Here is a 25,766-nt window from a genome sequence, read left to right as displayed (position 1 = left end):
TTTGAGAATAAAATCATTTAATGTCTTCCTTTGTAATTACACTTTCACTATCATGCCCAGAGCACTCTAGGTCTTACCAGTCTATGTGTTTAAATGGAGTCATGTTGAGGGTAACAATCCAGATTGCACTAATGCTTCTCCGTTGTACTGCTGTAGGGCCTTTAGACTCCATAAAAATCGTACCCCGTTATGTCAGCAATCCCCTGGGGATGCCTAATGGAAGCTCATAAGCTGACCCCTCCTGTTCTTCCACCCCTCCCTACTTGTGCTAGTGTTTTTGGTGGTGATCCCATTGGTATCTGAACCCACCTGATGATGGTGCCTCCCATGCCAGTCCTGCTGGTGCTGATGCCCTTCGTAATAATGCTGAGGTCCCCACTGAGCATTCATGTTCCCAGATTTGTTCCTTGATGGTTCCAGACAGATAGTGCACTTCTTGAGGTCCTCACACAGCACATCCACACTTCTTGACAGAGGTTGAGTAAATGATCTACTTCCTCACTTTGTGTCCCTTTTTGTCACCTGGTCAATGAAGCAGGACTAGGTAGGCCTTTGTGTCTCACAAAATCTCTTTTAAAATAAGTTCCTTCAGCCTCTTCCTGCAACCCCCAAGGGATCAGACTGTGGGAACAGTAGCTGAGAGACACCAGGACTTTGTCTATAATCTAGTTTCCCCCAAAAGTATCCAAAGGTCGTCTCTGTCCTGGCCAGTTCTCCTTCAGCAGAAAAATATGGCAAAACAAACTACCATACTAGCAGCTTCACCTGCCAGATCATCAGATATACCCACACTTGAGATTATTATTAATGTTGCTAATTATTCTATGCCTGCCACAGGGCTGAACACTTTTCAGATATCCTCTCATTTAAGCACCTGAACCCTTGGAGGTATAGACTGTTAGCATCCTCATTTGTAGATGAGGATGACGCTTAGAGGAATTAAGTAACTTGCTCAAGGTCAAACAGTTGACAGACCTAAAATTCAAAACCAGGCTGCTCTGGAATATTCCAGATACCAAACTCTCAACAACTTCCCAATACCTAAGCATAAACACTCAGAATCTGTATAACTCGGTTAACAGTAAAGGGCCCACTCTTTTTATTGTCATTTTTGCCTAAATTCAAAATTGGCTTTTGCATCCAGGGCTGGGAAGAAACAGTGGATGCTGCTATTTCCCACCTATTGAAGACCTGCCTGTCGAAGAGTTCAAAGGAGCAGGCTTTGAACCTCAGCAGCCAACTGAACATGCCCAAAGACACAAGCCGCCTGAAGAAACATATCACCTTGCTCTGCGATAGACTGGCCAAAGGTGGACGCCTGTGCTTAAGTACCGATGCCGCCGCCCCACAGACCATGGTCATGCCAGGTAAGTACAATTGTGCTTTCCCCAAGTTAAAGGAATGTGCCTGTGGTTGTATTTGGAGTTTAAATTTCATATTAACGTGATGATAGCCAAGAAAATTGCTTTCACGTTTTCCCTCAGATATCCCAGGGTAACCACTTAGATAAATATTCCTGGGGTATTTGCTTACTAGACATTTCTCGAATGGTATGTCTTTTTTCTTCCCTCTGCTTTTAAATATATGATCCATTTTGTTTTGCTTCTAACCAATAAAAAGTGGATTAGAGAATAAAACAATTTTTAAGGAAAAGTTTTACTAAATGCGATCTCACGCTACCGTATTTCATACTACAAGCAGCAAATGTAATCCAGATCAGTCCCCTCCCTTCCCCTGTTTGCTTGGACTGTGGTCATCAGAATAAGGGGAAAGAGATAAAGGAAAAGACTGGGGGACAGGAGATGTGTGAAGGCTCAGGGCTGAGGCACCCATGGACCAGGGTGTGCGATATCCAGCTTGCCCTCCATGGACTGTCCATGATGGCCATGGGTATCCAGGTCAGCTCACCCCTTGGTTGGAGGGGCTGAGCAGTCATGCTGTACTTGGGCCTCTTAGAGGGGGCAGCCCCAAGCCCCACTTCCCTCTTCCCAGCCTCTCTCTTTATGGCAGCAGCAAGGAGCATAAAGGAAATTATTGTATTAAATGACCCAGCTGTGGCAGCTATTTCCTCCTAAAGCAAGGCCCCTAGTGTGGGAAGTGGTGTGGTTTTCTCTTCTTCCTTCTCACATGCCTTTTGTGCGTCCCACATGCTGTTGCTCCTGCTGTTGCTTCCTTTTTCCCTTGCTCAGCATTCCTAGAAGTAAAAAGGAATGCAAGCGAAATCTTAAAAAGATAAACATGGAGACAGCGTAGCATAATGCAATAAGCACAGGCTCTGGAGTCAGACGGACCAGGCTTTGACCCTGCCTCAATCACTTAGCGCTTATGTGACCCTGTGTGTTACATAACTTTCCAGAGACTTGTTTCTTCCTTTAGAAAGTGAGATAATAATTGCCTAACCTTGCTGCTGTAAAGCACCTAGCCCAATGCTTGAAACAGAGACAACTTCAAAAATTGAAGCTATAATTATTACCATTGTTATGGATATGTGTATAATTCAGCCTCTAAATTTGGGGGTGAGAAAATAGCTGGCTTGGAGGTCATGGGATTCTATGTCCTGTGATTCTGTATTCTATGGCTGCAACAATGGGCTCAAGCATAACAATGATTGTGAGGATGCCACAGAACCAGGCAGTTTTTCGTTCTGTTGTACGTAGGGTCACTATGAGTTGGAACCAACTCGATGGCACCAAACAGCAACAACATGATTTGAATTATCTTTTTACTGTAATTATACATAGATAGAACACAATTCTCATTCCCAAAGGCTATTTCTAATTTGGCATTTCAGAATAGAAACAGTCCTGACATGGTTTGACTTTATTTAGGCCTTCTAAATCTTACCCTTGTAATGTCCTCCTAACTGGTCCTATGGCCTCTTCTTCCTATTCTGTTCATTGTTATAGGATTATTTTCCTAGAACTAAATATTTAGGATTAATAAGGGAGTAAATGACAAATATTCATTATAATTAGCACTCAGCATATGGCTCTCCCTCCCTGCCTGCCAATGGGAAAGACAAGGGGTACTTGAGGAAGGAGGACAAATATGTAAAAAAGGAAATTTAAAAACAGATGGCATTGGCTCACTGATTGGCAGGTACCTCTGTCAATTCAGGCTTCAACAGCCCAGGTCCCTGCCTGAGCCTCTTTGGGAACAGCCATTAGAAGTCCAGCGGCAATGCTATGAGCAAAGACTTGGACACCTAGAGGCAACAGATATCCCTTTAGTCACATTTATTGATATGGAACTTTAGTCATTTGTTAAAATAAGTAGGTTTATGAGCAACTTGAGGGCTGTGCCCGTATCTAGGATATGGAACATTTTAGCCCTCAGTGCAAATCTTTCAAATGTGTGGAAGGAGGGGTCAGAGGAAGAAAGGAATGAAAGAAGAAGGAAGGAAAATGTGTTCACAAACCAGGAGTCTATAAGCAAGGGTTGTGCCTCTCATTTCCTTGATAGTTGAATTCATTCCACTGGGGAGATTGAAGCTGTGTGTATTTGTGTCCACTGTCAGCCATAAGCTCTTGCTTTTACTTACTGAAGACTCTCAGACTCTGTGGTCGAGTGACTCTCCCTCTCCCTTGCCCTGATCTAACCATGACTCTGTGTGTGTGTGTGCGTGTGTGCGTGCGCGTGTGTGCGTGTGTTAAATCAGTGTTCTTAATCATTAAAGTGCTCAATTATTGCCTGTAACACTTTTCCTCCCTAGAACTCAAATGCTTCACATACTTTATCTCTTTCTGTACATAGCACATTTTGAGGCACAAAGAGACATGTAGAATTATCACTTTTTACAAATAGAAAACGGAGGGAGAAAAAGCTAAATAAATTTCTTATATGGTTACAGGAAGGGTTAGGTCTAGAATCCAAATCTTCCACTGTGCTTCCCGCTAGACCATACAGACCACAATGGTCCAAATACATTTCTAGCCAGATCCTCCTCCTATGGAAGCTATTCTTGATCTGGCCATCTTTTCACTGAAATTGGTCTAACAGTGTGGGAGGAGAAGAGCAGAAATAGCTTCATGCAGTGTCTCTTTTTTGCTATGAGGAATATCTTAAAGATTTATCTCCTATTTATGTTGTACTTAATTTTTGGTAGCTATATAAATTACTTAATAGCATTATCACAGAGATAATTGGAAATACTGTGAGTTATTTCTGCTTCAAACAAGTAATTGTGCAATTTATGTTAGTGTAGCTATAATAGTTTACTCAGAATATGTGAAGATAAAGTGGCATATTAGAAAGGAGTGGATTACTGAACATATAAGCATAGAAGCGTTTTTCACAGACATGATCTTTTTTAAAGAACTGGACAGGAACTTAGAAATCATCTGGTTAACTGCCCTCATATAACAGCTGAGGTAACTAAGGCCTAGGAAGGTGAAGTGACTTAGTGGTTGATATTAAAAGGCAGGAGCGTGTGTAATTTTGCCATGTTCCCTATTAAATTGCAGATGGATAAACATCTCAGAATAAAAACCCCTTCGTCTTTCCTAGCCTCGTGACTTTATGAGCCTAGTACCTTGGATGTGTCCTTTCTTTGCTCTAGTAAAGGCCACGATGACAACATCCTCTCTGGTGTCCAGAGACTGAAAATTTTTCCCACTGGGAATTACCTTATGGGCTTCTTTGCCTAACATTTCCCCTACTTGCCTTTAGCAACCTCCAGACTTTATTAGGCTTTAGCCTAACCTTTTCAGGTGAATTCTTCTTATTCCAGAGCCATCAAACTTGCGTTTCTGTTATCTGCAACTCTGGTGTTCACATCTTTCTGCTGGGGAATGTTGCTTGTAAGGGATCCACATTCATTAAATATCTTCTTCTCATCTCAACTGTATGCATTCTGTCCTTACAGTGAGAGCCATAGAGGGCCACCAGGGTGTTATTTTTAACACATTTGAATGTGAATACCTTTCGTGTTCTACATTGCTTTCTCATATGCAGATGTTACCTGCTTTGTCCTTGCAGGTACTTGGGGCTGAGAGACTTGCCTTAGATTGCTGGGGCTTCGTTTTATGACCTCAGTGTCTAGGACAATATTTCAATGGCTCTAAATATGACTGGAGCCCTGGTGGCGCAGTGGTTAATAGCTTGGCTGCTGATTAAAAGGTTGGCAGTTCGAATCCACCAGCTGCTCCTTGGAAACCCTACGGGGCAGTTCTTCTGTGTCCTGTAGGGTCACCATCAGTCAGAATCAACTTGCCGACAGTGGGTTTAATTATGGCTAAGGAGTCCTTGGGTGGCACAAACAGTTAAACCCTTGACTACTAGCCGAAAAGTTGGCCGTTTGAACCACCCGGAGGTGCCTTAGTAGACAGGCCTGGAAATCTACTTCCTAAAGGTCACAGCCTTAAAAACTCTGTGGAGCGCAGCTCTTTCTGATATACTTGGAATCGCCATGACTTGGAACCAACTCAACAGCAACTAACAACAACAATTATAGCTAAGTTTTGAATCTCTTAAGCACAAATGCAAAACTTAAAACACAGACAGCCTAACTCATGGTATTTGGAGACTAATAATTTTAAGCTTGTGGAAAGTGTAGCTTTTTCACCTCCTTATGGTTTTTTGTTTTCTTTTACTTCATCTCATTCAGGTCATGCTTTGCCTTGCTATGAGTCAGAATTGACTCAACAGCAATGGGTTTTTTTTGAGGGCTGCTGTAACAAAATACCACCAGTTGGGTGGCTTATACGAAGAGAAATTAATTGTCTCACAGTTTCGGAGGCTAGGAGTCCAAAATCAGGGTGTCTTCTGAGGGCTCTGAGGTTGAATCTGTTCTGTGTCTCTCTCCTAGCTTCTGGTGTCCGCCAGCAATTCTTGGCAATCCTTGGCTTGTAGATGCATCATTCCAAATCTCTGCCTTCATCTTCACATACCCATCTTACCTCTGTGTATCTCTGTGTCTCTTTTCTTCTTTTATAAGGACACTTCTCATACTGGATTCGGACCCACACTGCTCCAGCAGAATCCCATGTTAACTTAACTGATAACTGTCTTCAAAGACCTTATTTCCAAACAAGGTCACATTCACAGGTGCTAGGGGTTGAGACTTCAAGCATATCTCTTTTGGGAGACACAATTCAATCCATAACACCCACCAAGAAGTGGTATGGGTTAGTGATGCCCTATCAGATGGAAGCTTGGAGAACAAATGATGTGGGCCCCACAGCAGGGCAGGCAGGACAGGTTGGTTGAACAGAAATCCTGGAGCCTAAGGGCATAAAGACAATTCAGGATGATCAAGTGCCTTAAGTGAATATTCTCTTAATGTGATCCAGTGAGTCAGAAATCATCATGGATCATACCTTCAACTGTATTTTCTTTGACTGCCTGATTTGTGGGCCAAAATGAAGCTAGGGGGTGGGGGGAGATAAAAAAAGAGAGAGAGAGAGAGAAAGCAAAGAGCCCAAGCCTGTTGTGTTGATTCTGACTCACAGCAACCCTATAGGACAGAGTAGAACTGCCCCATAGAGTTTCCAAGGAGCACCTGGTGGATTCAAACTGCTGATCTTTTATTTAGCAGCTGTAGCTCTTAACCACTATGCTGCCAGGCTTTCCAAAGCAAAGAGAGTTTGGTAAATAAGATGAACCTTTTTGTGGCTATGGATTAGAAAATTTAATTTGCCATGTGGTATGGGACACCCACGAATTATTATTTATATAATAATTATCTTTACGTTAAGTGAATAGGAAAAAATACAGAATATAAATCTGAGTAAAGTATCTATTTTGTCTTTTTGGGGAACTATATTTAAAATTCTCACTTTTTTAGTGTTTTAAGCTTGAGTTAAAGACCTTTTTGTCTTAAGGGTTTGATGTTATTTTAAGGATACTTCCAAATCATCCATTTCAACAAAATTTAAATTTATTTCTCTGAGTTCTCACTTATATGCTTGATAAGACATTTGACACTTACTTTCGTATTGTCAGTTTAATTTACCTATTGGTTTGACACTTTGAATTTTTATAAGTTTGAAGCCTTAAGGAATTTAGACTAATTCAGTATGAAAAAAGCTTCAGGAAAAATTACTAAATATCTACTGAACCTGTTTTTCCTATAAAGAATACAACACTATGCCTATAGATTAATAAAAAGAAGTAAATTCCAAAATGGGAAAATGCTATTATAAAGTGGACTTTGACGTCAGAAATACATGGGTTCCAGAGCTAGCTTGACCCTTTATCAGTTACATGATAAAAAGCAAGTTTCTTAGTTTCTCAACTTCTTGATTTTCTTAATTTATAAAGTAGGAATAATAATGGTAGTTTACCATAGAGTTGTTGAAGAAATTAAATAGTACATGTGAAATGCATAGCAAATGCCTGGCCCATAGCAAATTCTCAATAAATGTGAGGTTTTATTAATAATAATAATAATAAATAAAAAAGTAATAATCCCAAAGGTATTTGGGAGAAGTTGACAAAAGGATTCTAGAATTCAATTATAAGAGAGACATAAGATCAGACAGGAAAATTTTTTAAAAGATGTAAAATTTGCCTTTTCAGAACATTTATTATAAAGTAACAATAAAATGACAATGTTACAATTATAAAAAGAGAGATTGACACACCAAAATAGAAAGTTCAGTATTGATTAAAATATGGAAGGCTTGAAGATAATTTGTATCAGAAAAGGACTACTCAAAATGGGGACCAACATTTTATTGTAGATAGTAGGAAAACAAAAAGTTTGCTTGAAAAATAAGTAAAATTAAAATCAATAGTACATTTATTATACATTTGTTAAAATTTAGGTTATGCCTGCAATTATATGCTAATTCTTGGAGACAACAAACAAGTATTGAGTGTTTTTTTTGTTTTGTTTTTGGCTTGATGCACACTCAGATTTGCCCTTTACAAAGAGGTCCTTTTTAGGAAAAAATATTCCAAGGCACTATCCGATTTATAAAGGGCCTCTCCTAATCCTTTGATATTCAAATCGTATTCTTCAGAAACATCTATAATGTCATCATTCTTGTCAGTTTTCTTCTCTTCATTGTTGACTAGACTGATTGGCAGATTTTCACTTGTCACTGGCCCAGCATGTGACAGGAGTGGTTCTCCAATAACACTGCAACTGGATTAAATCTTGCATGACTTGTAAGAGTTGTAGTTACCCACTGTGGCCAATTTACACTGTATTTGCAACAATTTCCAACGGTCAGTGAGAAATTAACCAATAAAGAAGTTGATAGCCGGCAGGGAGTAATTAAATGAGGAATGATATTTGAGTAGAGACTAATTTTATATATGGTCGATTAGCTTATGAACAAATATCTTTGTGTTATGACTTTTGCTTTTTATAAAATTTCATGACCACAGCAACTGGGAATTAAAACGTCTATAAGTGGGGGAACCCCCATCCCCATTTTGTATGTAAAGATTTAGATAGAATGTGCTAACCCTAACTCTGACCTCATGTGCTAATGTGGCATTTCAAAGCAATGGGGAGAGGACAAAATGTATTAGTTAAAAAGTGGTGCTGGGAACTGGCCAATCATCTGGGGGAAAAAATAGTTCGATTACCTAGCTCATACCATATGTCTCAATATTTTTCAGATGGATAAGAGGTTTAAATGTAAAAAAAAAAAAAAAAAAAGGAAATGACAAACACAAGTGGAAATAAAAGTGAATACATACATGTAAAAGTAGGATAGACCTTTCTAAGCAAGTCAGCAAAGACAGAAAACATAAAGGAAATGACTGAGCTTCAGCTATATACTTATCAAAATCTGGTCCACAAGGATATAAATCAAAGTATTGAATTAATGGTATTTATAGCTGAGTAGTGGAACTACAGGTGATGTCTGAGTCTGCTCCTACTTTTTCTCTTCCATATATTTTGCACATTTTCCACAAATAACATATATAACTTTTGTAAAATGGAACTGTGACTAAAAAATACCAACAAGAAAGCCACTATAATTCTGTCAGAAATTATGGTAACGACAAAACAAAGGCCAATTTCATAAATCAGGAAAATGAATGACTTTTCTTTTTCTGGAAAGGAGGTGAGTTATTAACAGCCAATGACCACGTGTTTGTGGGACTTTTTTGCATTTCATTTCTGATAAACTAACTCAAACCCTTCACAGAACTCTTTGCATAAATGTGTACAGCATGTTTATGGATTTTGTCTCCTTCCCATCTCCTTATGGATAACAGGCTAAATCACGGAGTTACTGATCTCTGAGTAATTTTTTAATTTAATTTAATTTTTTACCTTATAACAAAGGACTTCATAATTGCTAAATCTAGCAAACATTATATGTATAACTCACCTGACCACTTTGTAGCATTTTATAATGAGACCATTCCCTTCATAGGACATTCTCATCCCTGGGCCCTTCTTTTACTGCTGGAACATGCTCCTGCCCGTCTCAGGCTTGTCTTTTCCAGTCTGCTTTGTGGCTTCTTGTTCCTGTTCCTATTTCTTGACTACGTGTGTTCCATCTTCATGTTCTTCTGGACAGTCTTATCCAATTTACCACCTGACCTCCATGTACTTTTCAGATTGTACCTTTCTGTCTGGCCTCTCAGACTTCAGATTCAAATATACAAAATTGCCTTCTGGACATGTCTTCACCAATATCCCATAAGCCTCTCCAATTCCACGCAGCTGAGTGGAATTTATCTCCTACTGTCTGACCTTAGTGGATGACGTTACCTGATGCCCAGGCCAGGGGCCTCAGAAACACCCTTGACCCTTTTTCTTTCACTCCCCGTGTTCAGTCAGCCAGTAAAATCAGATGGTGGCACCTCCGAATCTCTCTTTTCAGTGTCCACATTGCTATTACCTTACTTAACACCCTTATCTCCTATTCAGACTATTAAGATGACCGTGAGCTTAAAGTGACTTATAAAAATAGTGTTTTAGAAATAGAAATCTGATGGTGGTATGCAATATGGAGGAAGTATGAAAAATAAGGAAAAATACACGTGAGTCCATCCAAGTTTTAGTTTCCACTGATGGAAATGCTTAAAGTTGGTAAGGAAATTTTGTTTGGTATGGATAATGTGTTTCCTTTCAAACACAGTGAGCTTGCTATGATGAAGTTGCATTTAAGAAGAGATATGTGTCAACAACTGGATGAAAGGAATTTTAGCTTGTGGGAATGACTGAAGCTGGAAATGTAAATTTTAATATCCTCAGCTTAGGGGGCATCATTTAAGTCCTGCAATTGGTTGAACCCCTGAGGGAATAAAGGCATAGGGAAGGGAGTACAGAATTTGGGGCTTAGCTGCAGAGCTATGGATTGGGGACAAGAGTGCTCTACAGGGAAGAGTGAATTTCAAGGAATTCAAAGGAGAGGTAGTGTCAGTACTATCAAGGACAGCGGGAAGTCATGGAAGAATCTATCCTCTAACTGAAAGAAACTAGATAAGAAAGCAGATAGAAGGAAAAGTAAGACATTGTCAGGGTATGTGTGTGTGTATTTTCTTTTTATTCTCTTTTACCAAAAGATACTGAGACATATTTGAAGGTCAGGGAGTGATGGCAATGTTCATGCTAAATCAGAAGCTTTAAAGAAGCAGAAGGAGAAATCTAGAATATAGGTGAGCTGAAGAGAGTTAGCATTTGAGAAGAGAAAAAGTGAGAACACAGATATAAATTGGGGATATGTGGAAGTGAAAAAAGGAAAGTTTAGTGAAGTCCAGCTGCATGAGTTTTAGAAAAGTAAAATTTTATAATAATCTGTGAGAGAGCAAGAAGGGATGGATAGTGAAGTGGTAAATTTAAAGTTGATTTTCAATAGCCAATGTGGGAAGGACCAGCTTAGCCATTTTTTAATTGTTAACTATTTATTCTTTTGGAGCCATAGTTTCCTCACTTGAAAAGTTTAGATAACACCCCTTGTTTTTTGAAACAACTGATTATTTCAAAATTGTTTTGAAACTCAAATTGTATCCTGTAAGTAAAGGAAGCATTCAGTTATTAATAGGATATAGATTCTTTAGGACTTTATAGGGAGTCCATAATAAAAAGAATGGAAGATTGGTGGTAGATTTAGCGGGGAAGAATATTTGAATCTAGGATTAGAGTTGGATTTGACAGGAGAAGCAGTTAGGAACAACCATAGGGGAAGGTCTACCATCAAAGACCTAGTAGAATAACATTCTCCTTGTGTGTACTTAGCAAATACTTGTTGATAGACAAGCTGGCTGGTAACTAATTACAATGTGATGACCAAAGACCAGCTTCTTGGAAATAGGATTGTTAAAACTGGAATAGTATACCAGGGGAGTTTGAGGAATTTCCTTCCCTGCAGATGTTTAAATAATGTGGATACTCAGCAGTCTAAAGATATTTGGGAAAAACCCCACCTTAAAGCAGGGGCCGAAGTTAAACGACTTTTAAAAGGCATCAATATGTCTGTTTCTTTAATCATGTCATATGGACAAATCTGTAAAATGCCCATTTTTACCCTCACCCAGCTATGGATATGAGCTTTTCTTCATTTTTTTACTGTTCTCTTATGGAAGCCCTAACTCTGTGTAGTTTTCAGTATCTTAACAATTGTATAAGTTTGTCAAAAGAAAGTATCTCAGTAACTCTGGAGCATCCCTCAGGAAGGTATGTATCTCTGAGGCTTTGTATCATATCAAAAAATAACTTTTCTCACATATTCTGTTGACATTTGGGACTGTTTTGTCTTCAAATACAAGTATGAAAAAAAATGGTATTTATTCCAGTAGTTGTTGGCTATAAAAACACATTATGAAGAATTCTTTATTGGTTCACCACAAGCACGTAATAATTTTTTCCCCAGTTTTCTTCTCTTCAACTTTTGCCCCCAACTTCTACTATCTCAATGGAGATAGATTTTCGATACTAAGTTTTACGGATTCACCTCAAGCTTGTAGAAACTTGTAGAAAGTTGTTTTCTTCCATCAACTTTTACTCCCAATGTCTGCTCTGTCTCTCTCTGAGGAATTAGATCTTCAACCATAAGATGAATGATACATTTCTCTGCATTCAGTGTAAATTCATGAATATTTTGTAAGTTGTATTTATTTTTTCACTTTTTCTTTAGATTTTAGGGTGCCAGGATAAAGTAATTACTTAAAAGGTGCTTCATTCATCAATCAGGTAACTTACATGAGAAAGTCATTAAACTTTATTTTACATCACATTATTTTCATTAAAAAATTTAAATCTATGCATGAGAGTACCCACATATAGACTGGACAGACACAGCCATTTGGCCCAAATTCATATGGCTTAGTTATATGAAGTTCTTGCCAGTACAACTGGCCTAAAATGGGAATGAAGCTCTACTTGTGACACTGTGCAGCCACAGCAAGAAAGGATGACGTTCTGCCAGTCTGAACTGCCATTGCTGAATGAAGCCAGGTCCATGTCACCAACTTTTTAAAAAAAATCTTTTCACACTAAACTTTTCTCAAACCATTTCTAGTGGGTTTATTCAAATAAATTGTTTCAATAGCCAGACTCTTCTGATTTATGTGTATGTAGTGCAGATATTTTACATTTAAAAAGTAAAATGAAAAACTATTCTCTTATTTTTGGTGGCACCCATAGTATATAGATACCTGATTTTTAAAAAGTAAACATCTAACATATATTCCATTGTACAGTTTGTCTCAAATCTCTCTTTTGTTTTTTTTTTTAATTTAGGTTTTCATTTTTTAAATGTCTTTATTTTTTGTTTTAAAATAAATGTTTCAGTTAGCTACACATTTTTGTATTCCTTTCAAGTCTGCTTCCTGAGCCATACTCCAGTGTCATGTGGAAAATGTTACCCAAAAATAATGTGATGTTACTATGTAGCTTTCAGAAGCCCTTGTTTATGCTAATAATGATAGGTTTGTTTATATTTAGTACAGGTGTTTGCATGTTGATTGCTGTAAGGTATTTTTGGCATTTGACAAAAGTAGGCTTGGAGTGACTGCAACCATAAAATAAGCAGCAAGTGCATTGTACTGCTGAGTAGTACGGCAAGGGTGCAAGGCTCCGGCTTACTGGCGTTCAGGTTATGAGCAAATGCAGTGGCAGATATTAAGGGTGCAGGTGTAGAAGTCTGGCTGGGTGTCAGTGAACAAAATAAAATCAGATGCAGCACGCCTTGTAAATGGAGCATTTAATCAGTGTACGTGACTGTGTACTTGTACAAATAAATTACCTGATGTTTTAACCTGTCTTTTAAGAGATAAAAAGATTTTCCTTTCAAAATTGTATAAAGCACCAAGCTATGATAATTTTTTAAACTTACCATGTTGATTCATGGAAAACCATTTAGCTATAAATTATACACTTTATATACTATTTTCATTGAAAATACATCATATAGAAAGCCAACAGTGAGACTCCAAGGTGAGTTTCGTTAAGTGCTTTTACTATGTTCCAGGCAGTGTTCTAGGTACTGGGAGGCACAGTGGTGAACTAGACAAACACAACCCCTGGCCTCATAGGGCTTACATTCTGGCATGGGGCAGTTAATAAACAGGGAAACAATTTCAGACAGTGAAAAGTGCAATGCACAAACATAAATCAGGGTAAGAGGAAAGAGTGACAGCTGTAAACCATTGTGCCTGCCTCTTTCTTTTGACTAAAGCCTCATTCTCTTTTCCTTCACTTAGTGAAATGGGAGGATGCTATATCTGTTTAATAAATTCCTTGTGTGACTAGTTAAAATAACTCTGGTGATATAATTTTATAGTTTAGTTTATTGCTACTAGTATTATTTGGGTACTACAGTTTTAAAGTTTTCTGAGCTAAGAATGTCTTTCAATTTTCAGAAAAGGAGCCAAAGCACTTCTTGAGAAGTTTTCCTAATATATAAATTGGATAAAATATTTATAATGATCATTGAAAACATTTGCACCGTAGAATTTTTTTCATATTATTTTCACCCTATCTTTATTTTGAGTTTCTTCTTGTTTTTGTGTTACATCATCAACCATTATTAGATGTCTACTGTCTGTTGACATCAACTTAATAGACTAACATCCCTGAGGACAGAGACTTTGCCATTCATTTCCCCATCCCTCGAAGTTAATACAATTTGAACATAGAAGATGCTGAACAAATTGATTTGAATTAAATCGTTTACCAGAACATCATCTCCCCTTTCTCAGTTCTTTATAATTTGGTCTTCTTCTCCCCCTCATCCCACCTCCTAACACTCCCACTCCACCTCCATCTGCCCCTCCGCCAGCCCTTTTTGCTTTGCTCTGTGGAACCTCATGGGTTTCTACCCTAGGTCCCTTGTCACTTCCCGGCCCTGAATAAACTTTTGGCTTTTCTTAGACCTCCTCTGGAACTGGCAATTGTTGCTAAAATTGATCATAAAACTGACCTTTCTTCTGTCCCTGCTTCTGCCTCCTTTCATGTTGTGTGACTTCACCTGGGTCTGCCTCTGGCAATCAGAGTTCCATTTATTTGTTTTTGATTGATTTTCTCTCTTATTCCCAACAGAAGCTAATCCTTGTCATTTTGCACAAACCCCACCTCTTTCTCCTCCCCCAAACTCTGTGGAAGGCCTCACTTCTACTGTACCATGAAAATCAACAGTATCCAAAGCAAATTCCAGTTCCCATTTGTTTGTTTCAACATTGCTGTGTAACTTTATTCATCTTTTGTCTTTCTGTTCTTTCTCAGAAGACATACTTGGTCTTAGAATCAAACTCAGACTTGCTAGCTAGGCCTACAGGGTTCTTCTCCCTCCCCCCCACCCCCACCCCCATTCACTTCTCCAACAGCAACTCCTGGGCAATTCCTCTTGTCCACTCTACTTTAGCCACACAGATATTCCTTCAGTTCTACTCATCAACTTTTTCCTGCTTCTGGTCTTTACATATGCTGTTCCTTTTGCCTTGAATACTATCCTCTATCCATCCCCAAACATTCCCCTGTACACACACATTCTTACCAGCTAAATTATATTCCTCCTTCAGGTCTCAACTTACTAGGTAACTTTCCTGTAAAAGGTTTTCCATGACCCTCAATCTAAAAGTTCCTTTTGTTCTTCTCTCTCATAGCTTTTTGGACTTTTTCTTCATAGCATATTCAAATGTTCATATTATATGTCCCTTTGTGGATTTATTTAATATTTACCCACTATCCTGTGCCACTACCTGTCTGTCAGTTTGTCAGACTGTGGTGGCTTGCGTGTTGCTATAATGCTGGAAGCTATGACACTAGTATTTCATATACAAGCAGAGTCACCCATGGTAGATAGGTTTCAGTGACACTTCCACACTAAGACAAACTAGGAAGATCTACTAATGAAATCTATCCAGTGAAAACCCTATGGATCACAACAGAATATTGTTCAGTATAGTGCTGGAGGATGAGCCCCCTAGGTTGGAAGGCACTCAAAATACACAATGGCCACAACAATGGACTTGAGTATACCAATGATTGTGAAGATAGTGTAGGACCTGGCAATGTATAGTTCTGTTGTACATGGGGTCGCCATGAGTCGGAGCTGACTTGACAACAATAACAACATCCTTTAAGTTTCATGAGGGAGGAACCATGTCTGTTATTCACTACCAAATACCCAGCTTAATGCCTTCCATATAATGAGTATCCACAACACAGTTGATGGATGAGTTTTATCCTCCCCTATTTCCCTGTTTCCTCAGGGACCTTGTAGCTTCATTTATTCATCTCACTGAACCTCTTACCTTTTCTTTTGCATGTCCCCTTCCCATTTCTAAACTTAGTTCAGTTCTCCCATTTCAGTAATTCCCCCTGACTCTACAAGCCCTTCATGCTATTATATTAACAGTCTTCCCTTTTCCCCCCTCCAGACTTACAGACTGTACCAGTTAAATTCATATACTGTGGCCTCTTAAATATTAATTTGAAATGAAGCTAAATAGCATCTGTAAACAATTCATCTTTTGGCCCAGGGAACAATATTAAGTGTATAATTAACACATTTAGACTTCTTAAGGAGGAAAGGTTTTATTTGTGAAATAGAACTACTTTTTTGTTTATTTAACAGATATTTTAAACAATACCACTGTGTGCCAGGTACTATATTAGGCATTGGAATATAATGATTAACAAGAGAGACAGGATCTTGTCCCTCATGGAGGTTATATTCTGGTGGAGGAGACAGATAATAAACAGCTATACATCCAAACAAGATAATTACAGATAGCATTAAGTGCAATGAAGCAAACAGAGATGTGAGAGAGTTAGTGGTAGAGCGTACTATAGACGGGGTAGCTGGGAAAGGCTTCTGTGAGGAGAGAAAACCGGTTCCTGTTGAGTCAGCTCTGACTCATGTTGACCCTGTGTGTGTCAGAGTAGAACTGTGCCTAATAGAGTTTTCAATGATGGAATTTTTGAAAGTAGATTGTCATGTCTTTCTTCCAAGGCACTTCTGGGTGGCCTTGAACTGCCAGTCTTTCTGTTAGCAGCCAAGCATGTATGCGTCAGGAACTCCTCTCTGAGAAGGAAGAGGAGAAAATGAGGAACTGGAGGAATAATATTCCAAGCTGAAGGAATAGAATTTAAAGGCCTAAAAGGAAGAAGTGGAGCCCTGGTGGCTAAGTGGTTAAGAGCTCAGGCTGCTAACCAAAAGGTAGGCAGTTCGTATCTACCAGCCACTCCTTGAAAACCCTGCAGGGCAGTTCTACTCTGTCCTATAGGGTCACTGTAAGTCAGAATCAACTCAGCAGGACACAGCAGCAGCAGAAGAAGAAGAAGGAAGAAAGGGCTTGGTGTATTCAAAGGACACATGACCTCCCTGGCTTGATCTTAAAGAGGAAGAGAGTGGCGGGTAGAGCCGGATCATGTGGGATTCCTTATGTTCTACGGTAAGGAGCTTAGATGTTATCCTCTGAGTAATAGGAAAGACATCAAATGATCTTAAGCAGGGAAATTACATGACCTGATCGATGGTTTTAAAAATTACTATGGTTGCTCTATGAGGAATGGTTTGGAAAACAGCTGGAATGGAAACAGGGGACAGCTAAAAAGACTATTGTAGAGGTGTAGGTGAGAGATTACTTAGATAGGGTTGTGGCCATGTAGATAGAAGTGGACAGATCTGAGGCATATTTTAGAGGATTGAATACATAGAAGTTGGTGATAGATTACATTTAAGGAGCAAGAAGAAAGGGAAGAAGCAAAGATGACTCCCAGAATTTGGCTTTAATAATATGGTAGATTGTAGTGTTACTGGTGAAATGAGGAATTCTGAGGGAAGAACAGGGTGTGTTCAGTTTTGGGTATATTCCATTTCAAGATGCCTAGTTGGCATCCAGTTTAGATGTCAGATGGTCTGGAGCTCAGGGAGAAAGCAGTCTATATACGGTATTTGAAGCTGAATAGGATCACTTATATGGATAGAGAAAGAGAATGGACCCTAATCTAAACCTTGAGGCCCTCCAGCATCTAGAGATCAGGTAGAAGGGCAAGAGCCAACATCAGAAGCTGAGGAGAAGCAGCCAAGGAATGAACAAGAGGAAAACTGTGAGAAGGTAGCCACATGGAAGCCAGGAGTGGAGAGGATTTCCAAGATCAGTATTGTCGTGTGCTGCTGAGACAGAGCAAGGTGAGGGCAGAGGCAGGAGTGGACATACTTCTACCTGAGATTCTTATAAATTTTGTAATATTTCTTCTTTTATATATTATTTCTTTATCTCTAATGGAAATAAAGTTTTACATGTGTCTTGCTAACCTTTTTTTAAAATCTATAGAAATAGAAAATACAAATATTGCATCAAATAAGCTAGCACTTTTCCCCCTTCTTGTTATTTCTTCAGAGGGACACAGTTTCAGGCCATGTTGCCTAATTTGAACAATCCCAGGCTTCTTGTCTTAGAGGTCCAACCAAAAAGCCAAACCTGTTGCTGTTAAGTTGATTCCAACTCATAGGAACCCTATAAGACAGAGTAGAATGCCCCATAGGGTTTCCAAGGATGTAAATCTTTATGGAAGCAGACTGCCACATCTTTCTCCCGAGGAGTGGCTAGTGGGTTTGAACTGCTGACCTTTTGATTAACAGGTAAGCACTTAACCACTGCACCACCAGGGATCCTTTTTTAGAGGTCCAGGCCCTTCAAATTCTGGCTTAATCCTGCCTTCCTTTCCTCCTCTTCTTTATCGTGAGCCCTCTCCTCCAGTTAGGCCATTTCTTTACTTATTCCTTCCTCTGTTCCAGGTACTATAGCAGGCAATGAAAAGTAATGGCAAGCAAAACAGACATGATCTTTGCCATCATACTATTTTGTAATTGATTTCAATTAGTGAAATTTTAATTAACAAAAAAAATCATACAAATATTTAGTTACAGCACGAGGTAAATACTATGAAGGCAGTATTTGAGTACGATGGAGGCTCTGACTTTGGAAGTAGCAATGGATATGAAGAAGAGCAGATAGGTGAGAACTTTTTTAGGAGGTAAGATCAACAGGATTTGGTAATTGATTGAGACAGGGTTGAGGGGGAAAGAGAGGTATCAGGAAAGATTCCTGGATCACTGGCTTCAGTTGGCTGACACGCCATTTGTCAACAGGGCATCTTTGGAAAAGGGGCACAGATGGTAAGTTCAGTTTTGTCCATGTTGAATTGGAGTGCTAGTCTCATGTCCGCTTTTCCTGAAGGAAGTCTTCTCTGAATATTCTACCCTTCGCTGATTTTTCTAACTCCTGTAGATTAAAAAATGTTGGCAGTATCATATGCTTCAACCTAATACTTATTGTCTAAACTTTCCAGTTGACATTTCATGTTATACTACTTGGTTCCCTAATTGTTGTATGTGTGTTCTAAGTTAGTTATCCATGTGGATGGGCACAAAATGCATGGTTACTATTTTTGTTTATACAACTGATAACACTTGGAAGAGTGTCATTATGCTAATGTTACATATTGGTAACTGGATTTCCTATGCCTATACATGAGTTTTTTGAGACACAGCCCAATTTCTTATGGGTTGATCAACAATCTACAGAGATTTATAAAATAATTAGTATCTTTCAGGGCACCTGGAATGAGTGAATTATTCACAGAAAATGAACTATATACTCCTAACTTACTAGTGGAATATGTTCCCTATTTGAAACCACTTTCTAATTGAAGAGGTGAAACCACGACTATTTATCGAATTGAATAGTAACCAAAACTCAAGTAAAGTACAAGGATGGTATACCCTTGAGAGTGTTCCAGTCTTAAACTTAGCTTTTCGTGAGTTTTTTCTTTAGTTTCTAAACCTGACCCAGTATAATACCAAACATCATCTAAATTTGTGTCTTTAATAGAATTTGGTATCCTTCTTCATACTGTTTCTCACATTAGCCTTGGAGATTTCAGCATTGGAAAGTTAGGATTTTATTTTCCCAGCTGTTTAAATGTAATATATTTGAAGACAGAGGCACTGTCCTGTAAGTTTATAGCCTAAATAAATCTATTTTAAATGTGTGTTGGTTGGAAGCCAGGTGGCATAATGGGATGACATATGAGCTATTCACATTTGAAGACCTGGCACTAAATTCATCTCAGGATGCCAGGAAAATGACTATAGAGGTGTCAATTTGCTGCAGTCCTAGGTGGGCATCTGAGAACATCACAGAACTGTTGTAAAGTTTAACATAATGTATACTCTGTAAATTATATTGCCATGTTAGCCACCTAAGGTACAGAAGGGCAGTTTGAATGACTTAGTAGGCATTCCAAAATCTTGTTTAATGAGTAATGGGAAGTATAAGCCTGTCTAGAAGAAGACCAGCTTAATCTAAAGGATTATAAGTGGGACTGGGAGTTGAAACTTAAGCTTTTCTATTTCTCTAGTCTTCATCTGTCTTGTCAGTTATTCAGCAAGTATTTACATAAGCCCCTTTTTCTGAGCCTTCATCTTTTTAGGATGGGTTTTATAACAAGGCCAACTGCCTTTTCTCTCCCTGGCTTCAGGTCTCTTACAAATGCTAATAATAATATTTCAAAGAAGTGTTGTGAAGAACTTATTAGTACTCCGAAAACTACCATGATAACCCTATCTTGAATACTGTGTAAAACCATCTCTCAGTAATCCCAAGGTGCTTAACTGGTCTGCTTAACTGAGCATCTTTTACTTTTTTTGCGTTTGCATTTGCCAAGAATGTCTACTAATTATGCACTAAGTTTCCATTTGAGTACTTTTTTGAATTACTTATAAGACCATATCAGTAATTCATAGTTAATATTTGAATCTAAGGTTCCTTATTGTAGTAAACCAATCTGTGCTAGCCAGAAACATCACTTAATTTGAGAAAAAGCATATAATGCGCAAAGGTACCAGTCAGACTTTGATTTTTATTGTGAAACTATGTTTTAATAGCTTAGACATACCATCTATTAACTTGACGCATTTAGTTCCTTTCTTTTTGCATTTAACATCAACCCTTTGGAAAAAAGGGTTGGTTAATGTTTTGTTGCCAGAGGAGACTCAAACAAGGTAGGCAGTGATGGTGACCGTGTCCGCTGATGAGGGGTCCTGGGCATAGTGTGTTCTCTTTCTCTACCCACAGGGAAGGTTCCATCTAGACCCAAATGCTGCAGATGGATTTTGGGGCATTTCTAAGGAGTCAGTCCAAGTTGATAGTGCCCCAGGCTCCTTTTATGCTTTCTTCTTTCCAAAGATCCTACGGTTGGCTTCAGGCAACCTCTGTTGAGTGCAGGATGCTGACAGATAAATGGTTTTTTACTGACCTTTCTGAACCTCAATTTCCATTTATTTATCTCTAACTGTTGGGATCTCAGGATCCTTCTTTTATTAAGAGTCTGATGCCACTCGAGGGTGGGGCCAAGATGGCGGAGTAGTCAGACGCTTCCTGTGGCCCCTCTTACAACAAAGACCCGAAAAAACAAGTGAGTAGATTATATATGACAGTCTAGGAGCCCTGAACATCAAAGGCAAAGTTGAGGAATCAGACTGAGTGGCAGGGAGAGGGAGAGACAGTTCAGAAGCGGTGAGGAGTTGCCAGACTTGAGCTGCAGGAACCGGCACCCTGCAGCTGGTGCACCCGGTGAGGCAAGCAGTGACACTCTGGACACATTTTCCACATTGGGAGAGAGTAGGCAGCGGAGAGTATACTCAAGCCTCCAGAACCAGTGAAAAGCAGCGCTCAACTGGCAAAAGATAAGTACATGCATCTAACCTACCACGTGGATCAGAAAACACCCCCTTTGGGAAAAACCTCTCTCCCATTTACTTGACCCCTCCCTGCTCTGCACCAGTACCTGGCTGGCTTCAGCCATTGCCATATCCCCTGGGCCAGAAGTAAGGGCCTGTCCCACACCCTGAGCCATTCTCCTGGCATTGGAGAGGGAACAAATTAACAAACGGGAACAAATAATCTGCCAGCTCCCCAAAGCTGGGAATTTAGGGTAGGCGCAGCTCCTTTGCCTAGGCACAGGCATAAGGGGTCCACAGACTTTGAATGCCCTTCGCCCCTGTATAGTCCTGTGTGGGCCCATTTTAACAGTGTAGGCCCTCATGAGCACAGTACAACAGGGTATATACCTGAAGCCTAACTTCAACTGTATCAGCTATATGGTGGAGTGGCAGATTTGTGACATTTGACACCACTCTGCCCATTAAGCAGGGTCCTCACCTACCCACATCAGGGGCCTCAGGACTGGTGGCTCCACCCCCACCACATAGCCACCCATGACAGGGGTCCAAGAATAAGTGGTGCCTCCCAGTCCTACAGCCAACAGCATTGGGTGCCCATAGTCTGGCTGCAAAACCACCCCCATATGTGCTATAGGGAACAGGGAGATGCTTTCCTCCCAGCCACTCACAGGAAGCCATCAGCCCCTTGCCTTGCTCAGCGCATAACCCCCTACTGCAGCCAGATATCTGTGCCTACACCAATTACTCCTGCCCGTCTAGGAGTGTAGGTGAGAGCCTGCACCACACACTTGGTGACTTACTACCTGGACAGCTGAGCTGAATCCATTCAAGAAAAGTAAACAGTACCTGATAGAGCAGTAGAAAGATGGGGTGCAGAACTCAAATTCTAGTGTGAAGACCAGACTTAATGGTCTGAGTGAGACTGGAGGAACCCTAGAAAGTATGGCCCCCAGATTCTCTATAAGCCCAGAACTAAAATAATTTCCGAGGCCAATTCTTCAGACAGGGATTGGACTGGACTGTGGGACATAAAGTGATACTCGTGAGGAGTGTGCCTCTTAGCTCAAGTAGATATAAGAGACTAAACAGGCAGCTTCTGTCCGGAGGTGAGATGAGAAGGCAGAGAGGGTTAGGAGCTGGTTGAATGGACATGGGGAATCAGGGGTGGAAAGGAGGAGTGTGCTATCATAGTATGGGGAGAGCAATTAGGGTCACATATCAATGTATGTATAAATTTTTGTATGGGAGACTAACTTGAAATGTAAACTTCATTTAAAGTACAATAATAAAAAAAGAAAAGTAAATGGACTCCTGGACTCATATACCTAGTAACAGATCTAACCACCTGGTGACAGGACGTTAGAGCTTCAAAGGCACCAATAATCAAACTAGCTTACATAAGCAGCCTATTTGGGCATATTAAAACAAAACAAAACAAGAAGCTAGGACACGGTAAGCAAACATAAAATAAATAAACATAATAACTTCTTGGTGGCTCGGAGACAACAGTCAATATCAAATCAAATAAAGAGGCAGACAATATCAAATCACGTAAAGAGGCAGACCATGATGGCGTCAGCAAGCTCCCAAAACAAAGAATCAAGAAATTTTCTGGAGGAAGAGAACTTCTTGGAATTACCAGAGATAAAATACAAAAGATTGATACATAGAATTATTCAAGAGATCAGGCAAATTGCAGAATAAGCCAAGGAGCACACAGACAAAGCAATAGAGGAACTTAAGAAGATTAGAGAAGAACATAATGACAAATTTAACAGGTCCAAGAATCCATTGAGAGACAGCAAACAGAAATCCAGAGAATTGACAATAAAATTTCAGAATTAGACAACTCAATAGAAAGTCATAGGAGCAGAATTGAGGCAATGGAAGTCAGGATTAGTGAGATTAAAGATAAAGCACTTGAAACCAACTTATTTGAGGAAAAATCAGATAAAAGAATTTAAAAAATGAAGAAACCGTAAGAATTATATGGGACTCTATCAAGAGGAATAACCTATGTGTAATTGGAGTACGGGGTGGAGGGAGGGGGATAACAGAAAATACAGAGAGAATTGTTGAAGATTTGCTGGCAGAAAACATCCCTGATATCGTGAAAGATGAGAAAATATCTATACAAGATGCTCATCGAAACTCACACAAGGTAGATCCCAAAAGAAAGTCACCAAAACATAATCACACTTGTCAAAACCAAAGATAAAGAGAGAATTTTAAGAGTGCCTAGGGATAAACGAAAAGTCATCTACAATGAAGAGTCAATAAGACTAAGCTTGGACTACTCAGCAGAAACCATGCAGGCAAGAAGCAATGGGATGACATATATAAAACCTTGAAGGAAAAAAATTGCCAGCCAAGAATTATATATCCAGCAAAATTCTCTCTCAAACATGATAGCGAAATTAGGGCATTTCCAGAGAAACAGAAGTTTAGGGAATTCGCAAAATCCAAACCAAAATTAAAGGAAATACTAAAGGGAGTCCTCCGGTTAGAAAATCAATAACGTCAGATAACAACCCAAGACTAGAACACAGAACAGAGCGACCAGATATCCACCCAGATAGGGAAGACACAAAAATAAAGCTAAAACACTGAAAATAGGAAAACAGAGACATCAACATGTAAAAGATGACAACATTAAAACAAAAAAGAGGGACTAAAAAATGTGTAGTCGTAGATCCTTCATATGGAGAGGAAGACAAGGCAATACAAAGAATTAAAAGACTAGTTTAAACTTAGAAAAATAGAAATATTAAGATAACCACAAAGGAAACTAACAATTCTACATATCAAAGTAAAAAACAAGAAAAACATAAAGACTCAGCAAATACAAAATCAACAGCAATGAAAAAGATGAAAAGAAAATACATAAAGAAAAACAACTCAGCACGGAAAATTAAGTGGAACAAAGAAACTATATCAATAACACACAAAAAAAGACATCAGAATGACAGCACTAAACTCATACCTATCAATAATTTCGCTGAATATAAATGGAGTAAATGCACCAATAAAGAGACAGAGTAGAAGAATGGATTAAAAAAACAGGATCTGTCTGTGTGCTGCCTACAAGATTCACGCCTTAGACTTAAAGACACAAAAAAACTAAACTCAAAGGATGAAAAAAAAATATCAAGCAAACAACACTCAAAAAAGATCAGGAGTGGCAGTATTAATCTCTGACAAAATAGACTTTAAAGTAAAATCCACCACAAAGGATAAGGAAAGACACTATATAATGATTAAAGGGTCAATACACCAGGAGGACATAACCATAATTAATATTTACACACCCAACAACAGGGCTCCAAAATACATAAACTAACAGCTTTGAAAAGAGAGATAGATAGCTCCACAATAGTAGTAGGAGACTTCAACACACCACTTTTGGTGAGGGACAGAACATCCAGAAAGAAGCTCAATAAAGACACGGAAGATCTAAATGCCATAATCAACCAACTTGATCCCATAGACATATACAAAACACTCCACCCATCAGCAGCCAAGTATACTTTCTTTTCCAATACACATAGAACATTCTCCAGAATAGACCACATATTAGGCCATAAAGCAAGCCTTAACAGAATCCAAAGCATCGAAATATTACAAAGCATCTTTTCTGACCATAAAGCCATAAAAGTAGAAATCAATAACAGAAAAAGCAAGGAAAAAAAAATCAAACCTATGGAAACTAAACACCTTGCTCAAAAACTAGTGGGTTATAGAAGACATTAAGGATGGAGTAAAGAAATTCATAGAATCAAATGAGAATGAAAACACATCCTAGAAGAACTTTTGGGACACAGCCAAAACAGTGCTCAGAGGCCAATTTAGAGCAATAAATGCACACATCCAAAAAGAAGAAAGGGCCAAAGTCAAAACATTAACCTTACAACTGTAACAAGTAGAAGGAGAGCAGCAAAAGAAGCCCTCGGGTGCCAGAAGAAAGGAAATAATAAGCATTAGAGCAGAATTAAATGAAATAGAGAATAGAAAAGCAATTGAAAGAGTTAACAAGACCAAAAGCAGGTTCTTTGAAAAGATCAACAAAGTTGATAATCTTTTGGCCAAACTGACAAAAGAAAAACAGGAGAGGAAGCAAATAACCCAAATAAGAAATGAGATGTGCAATAAATATCACAATAGACCCAACTGAAATTAAAAGTATTATAACAGAATACTATGGAAAACTGTACTCTAACACATTTGAAAACCTACAGGAAATGGACAAATTTCTAGAAACATGTTACTTACCTAAACTAACACAGAGGGAGAACAACTAAATAAACCAAGAACATAAAAAGAAGTTGAAAAGGTAATTAAAAAATTCCCAACATCAAAAAAAGCCCTGGCTCAGATGGTTTCACTGGAGAATTCTACCAAACTTTCAGAGAAGAGTTAACACCATTACTACTAAAAGTATTTCAGAGCATAGAAATGGATGGAATACTCCCAAACTCATTCTATGAAGCCAGCATAACCTTAATACCAAAACCAGGTAAAGACGCCAGAAAAAAAGAAAATTACAGACGAATATATCTCGTGAACATTGACGCAAAAATCCTCAACAAAATTCTAGCCAATAGAATTCAACAACATATCAAAAAAATGATTCACCATGATCAAGTGGGATTTATACCAGGT

The 25,766-nt window shown here is 38.9% G+C and overlaps 1 protein-coding gene across 4 annotated transcripts in view; it reads left to right on the top strand.

Annotated features, from left to right (window-relative positions):
* The window catches only part of BBS9 (Bardet-Biedl syndrome 9), a 518,471-nt gene that overhangs the window by 436,199 nt on the left and 56,506 nt on the right, over nucleotides 1-25,766 (top strand). For all 4 annotated transcript variants that reach the window (XM_023739587.1, XM_023739586.1, XM_023739589.1 and 1 more), the window contains one exon: nucleotides 1,145-1,367. In XM_023739587.1, the coding sequence (XP_023595355.1) occupies nucleotides 1,145-1,367 (223 nt within the window). The remainder of the gene's footprint in view (nucleotides 1-1,144; nucleotides 1,368-25,766) is intronic.

This window comes from Trichechus manatus, unplaced genomic scaffold, assembly GCF_000243295.1.
Source record: "Trichechus manatus latirostris isolate Lorelei unplaced genomic scaffold, TriManLat1.0 scaffold00137, whole genome shotgun sequence".
NCBI classification, from domain to species: domain Eukaryota; kingdom Metazoa; phylum Chordata; class Mammalia; order Sirenia; family Trichechidae; genus Trichechus; species Trichechus manatus.
This window is presented reverse-complemented; position numbering and strand designations above follow the sequence as displayed.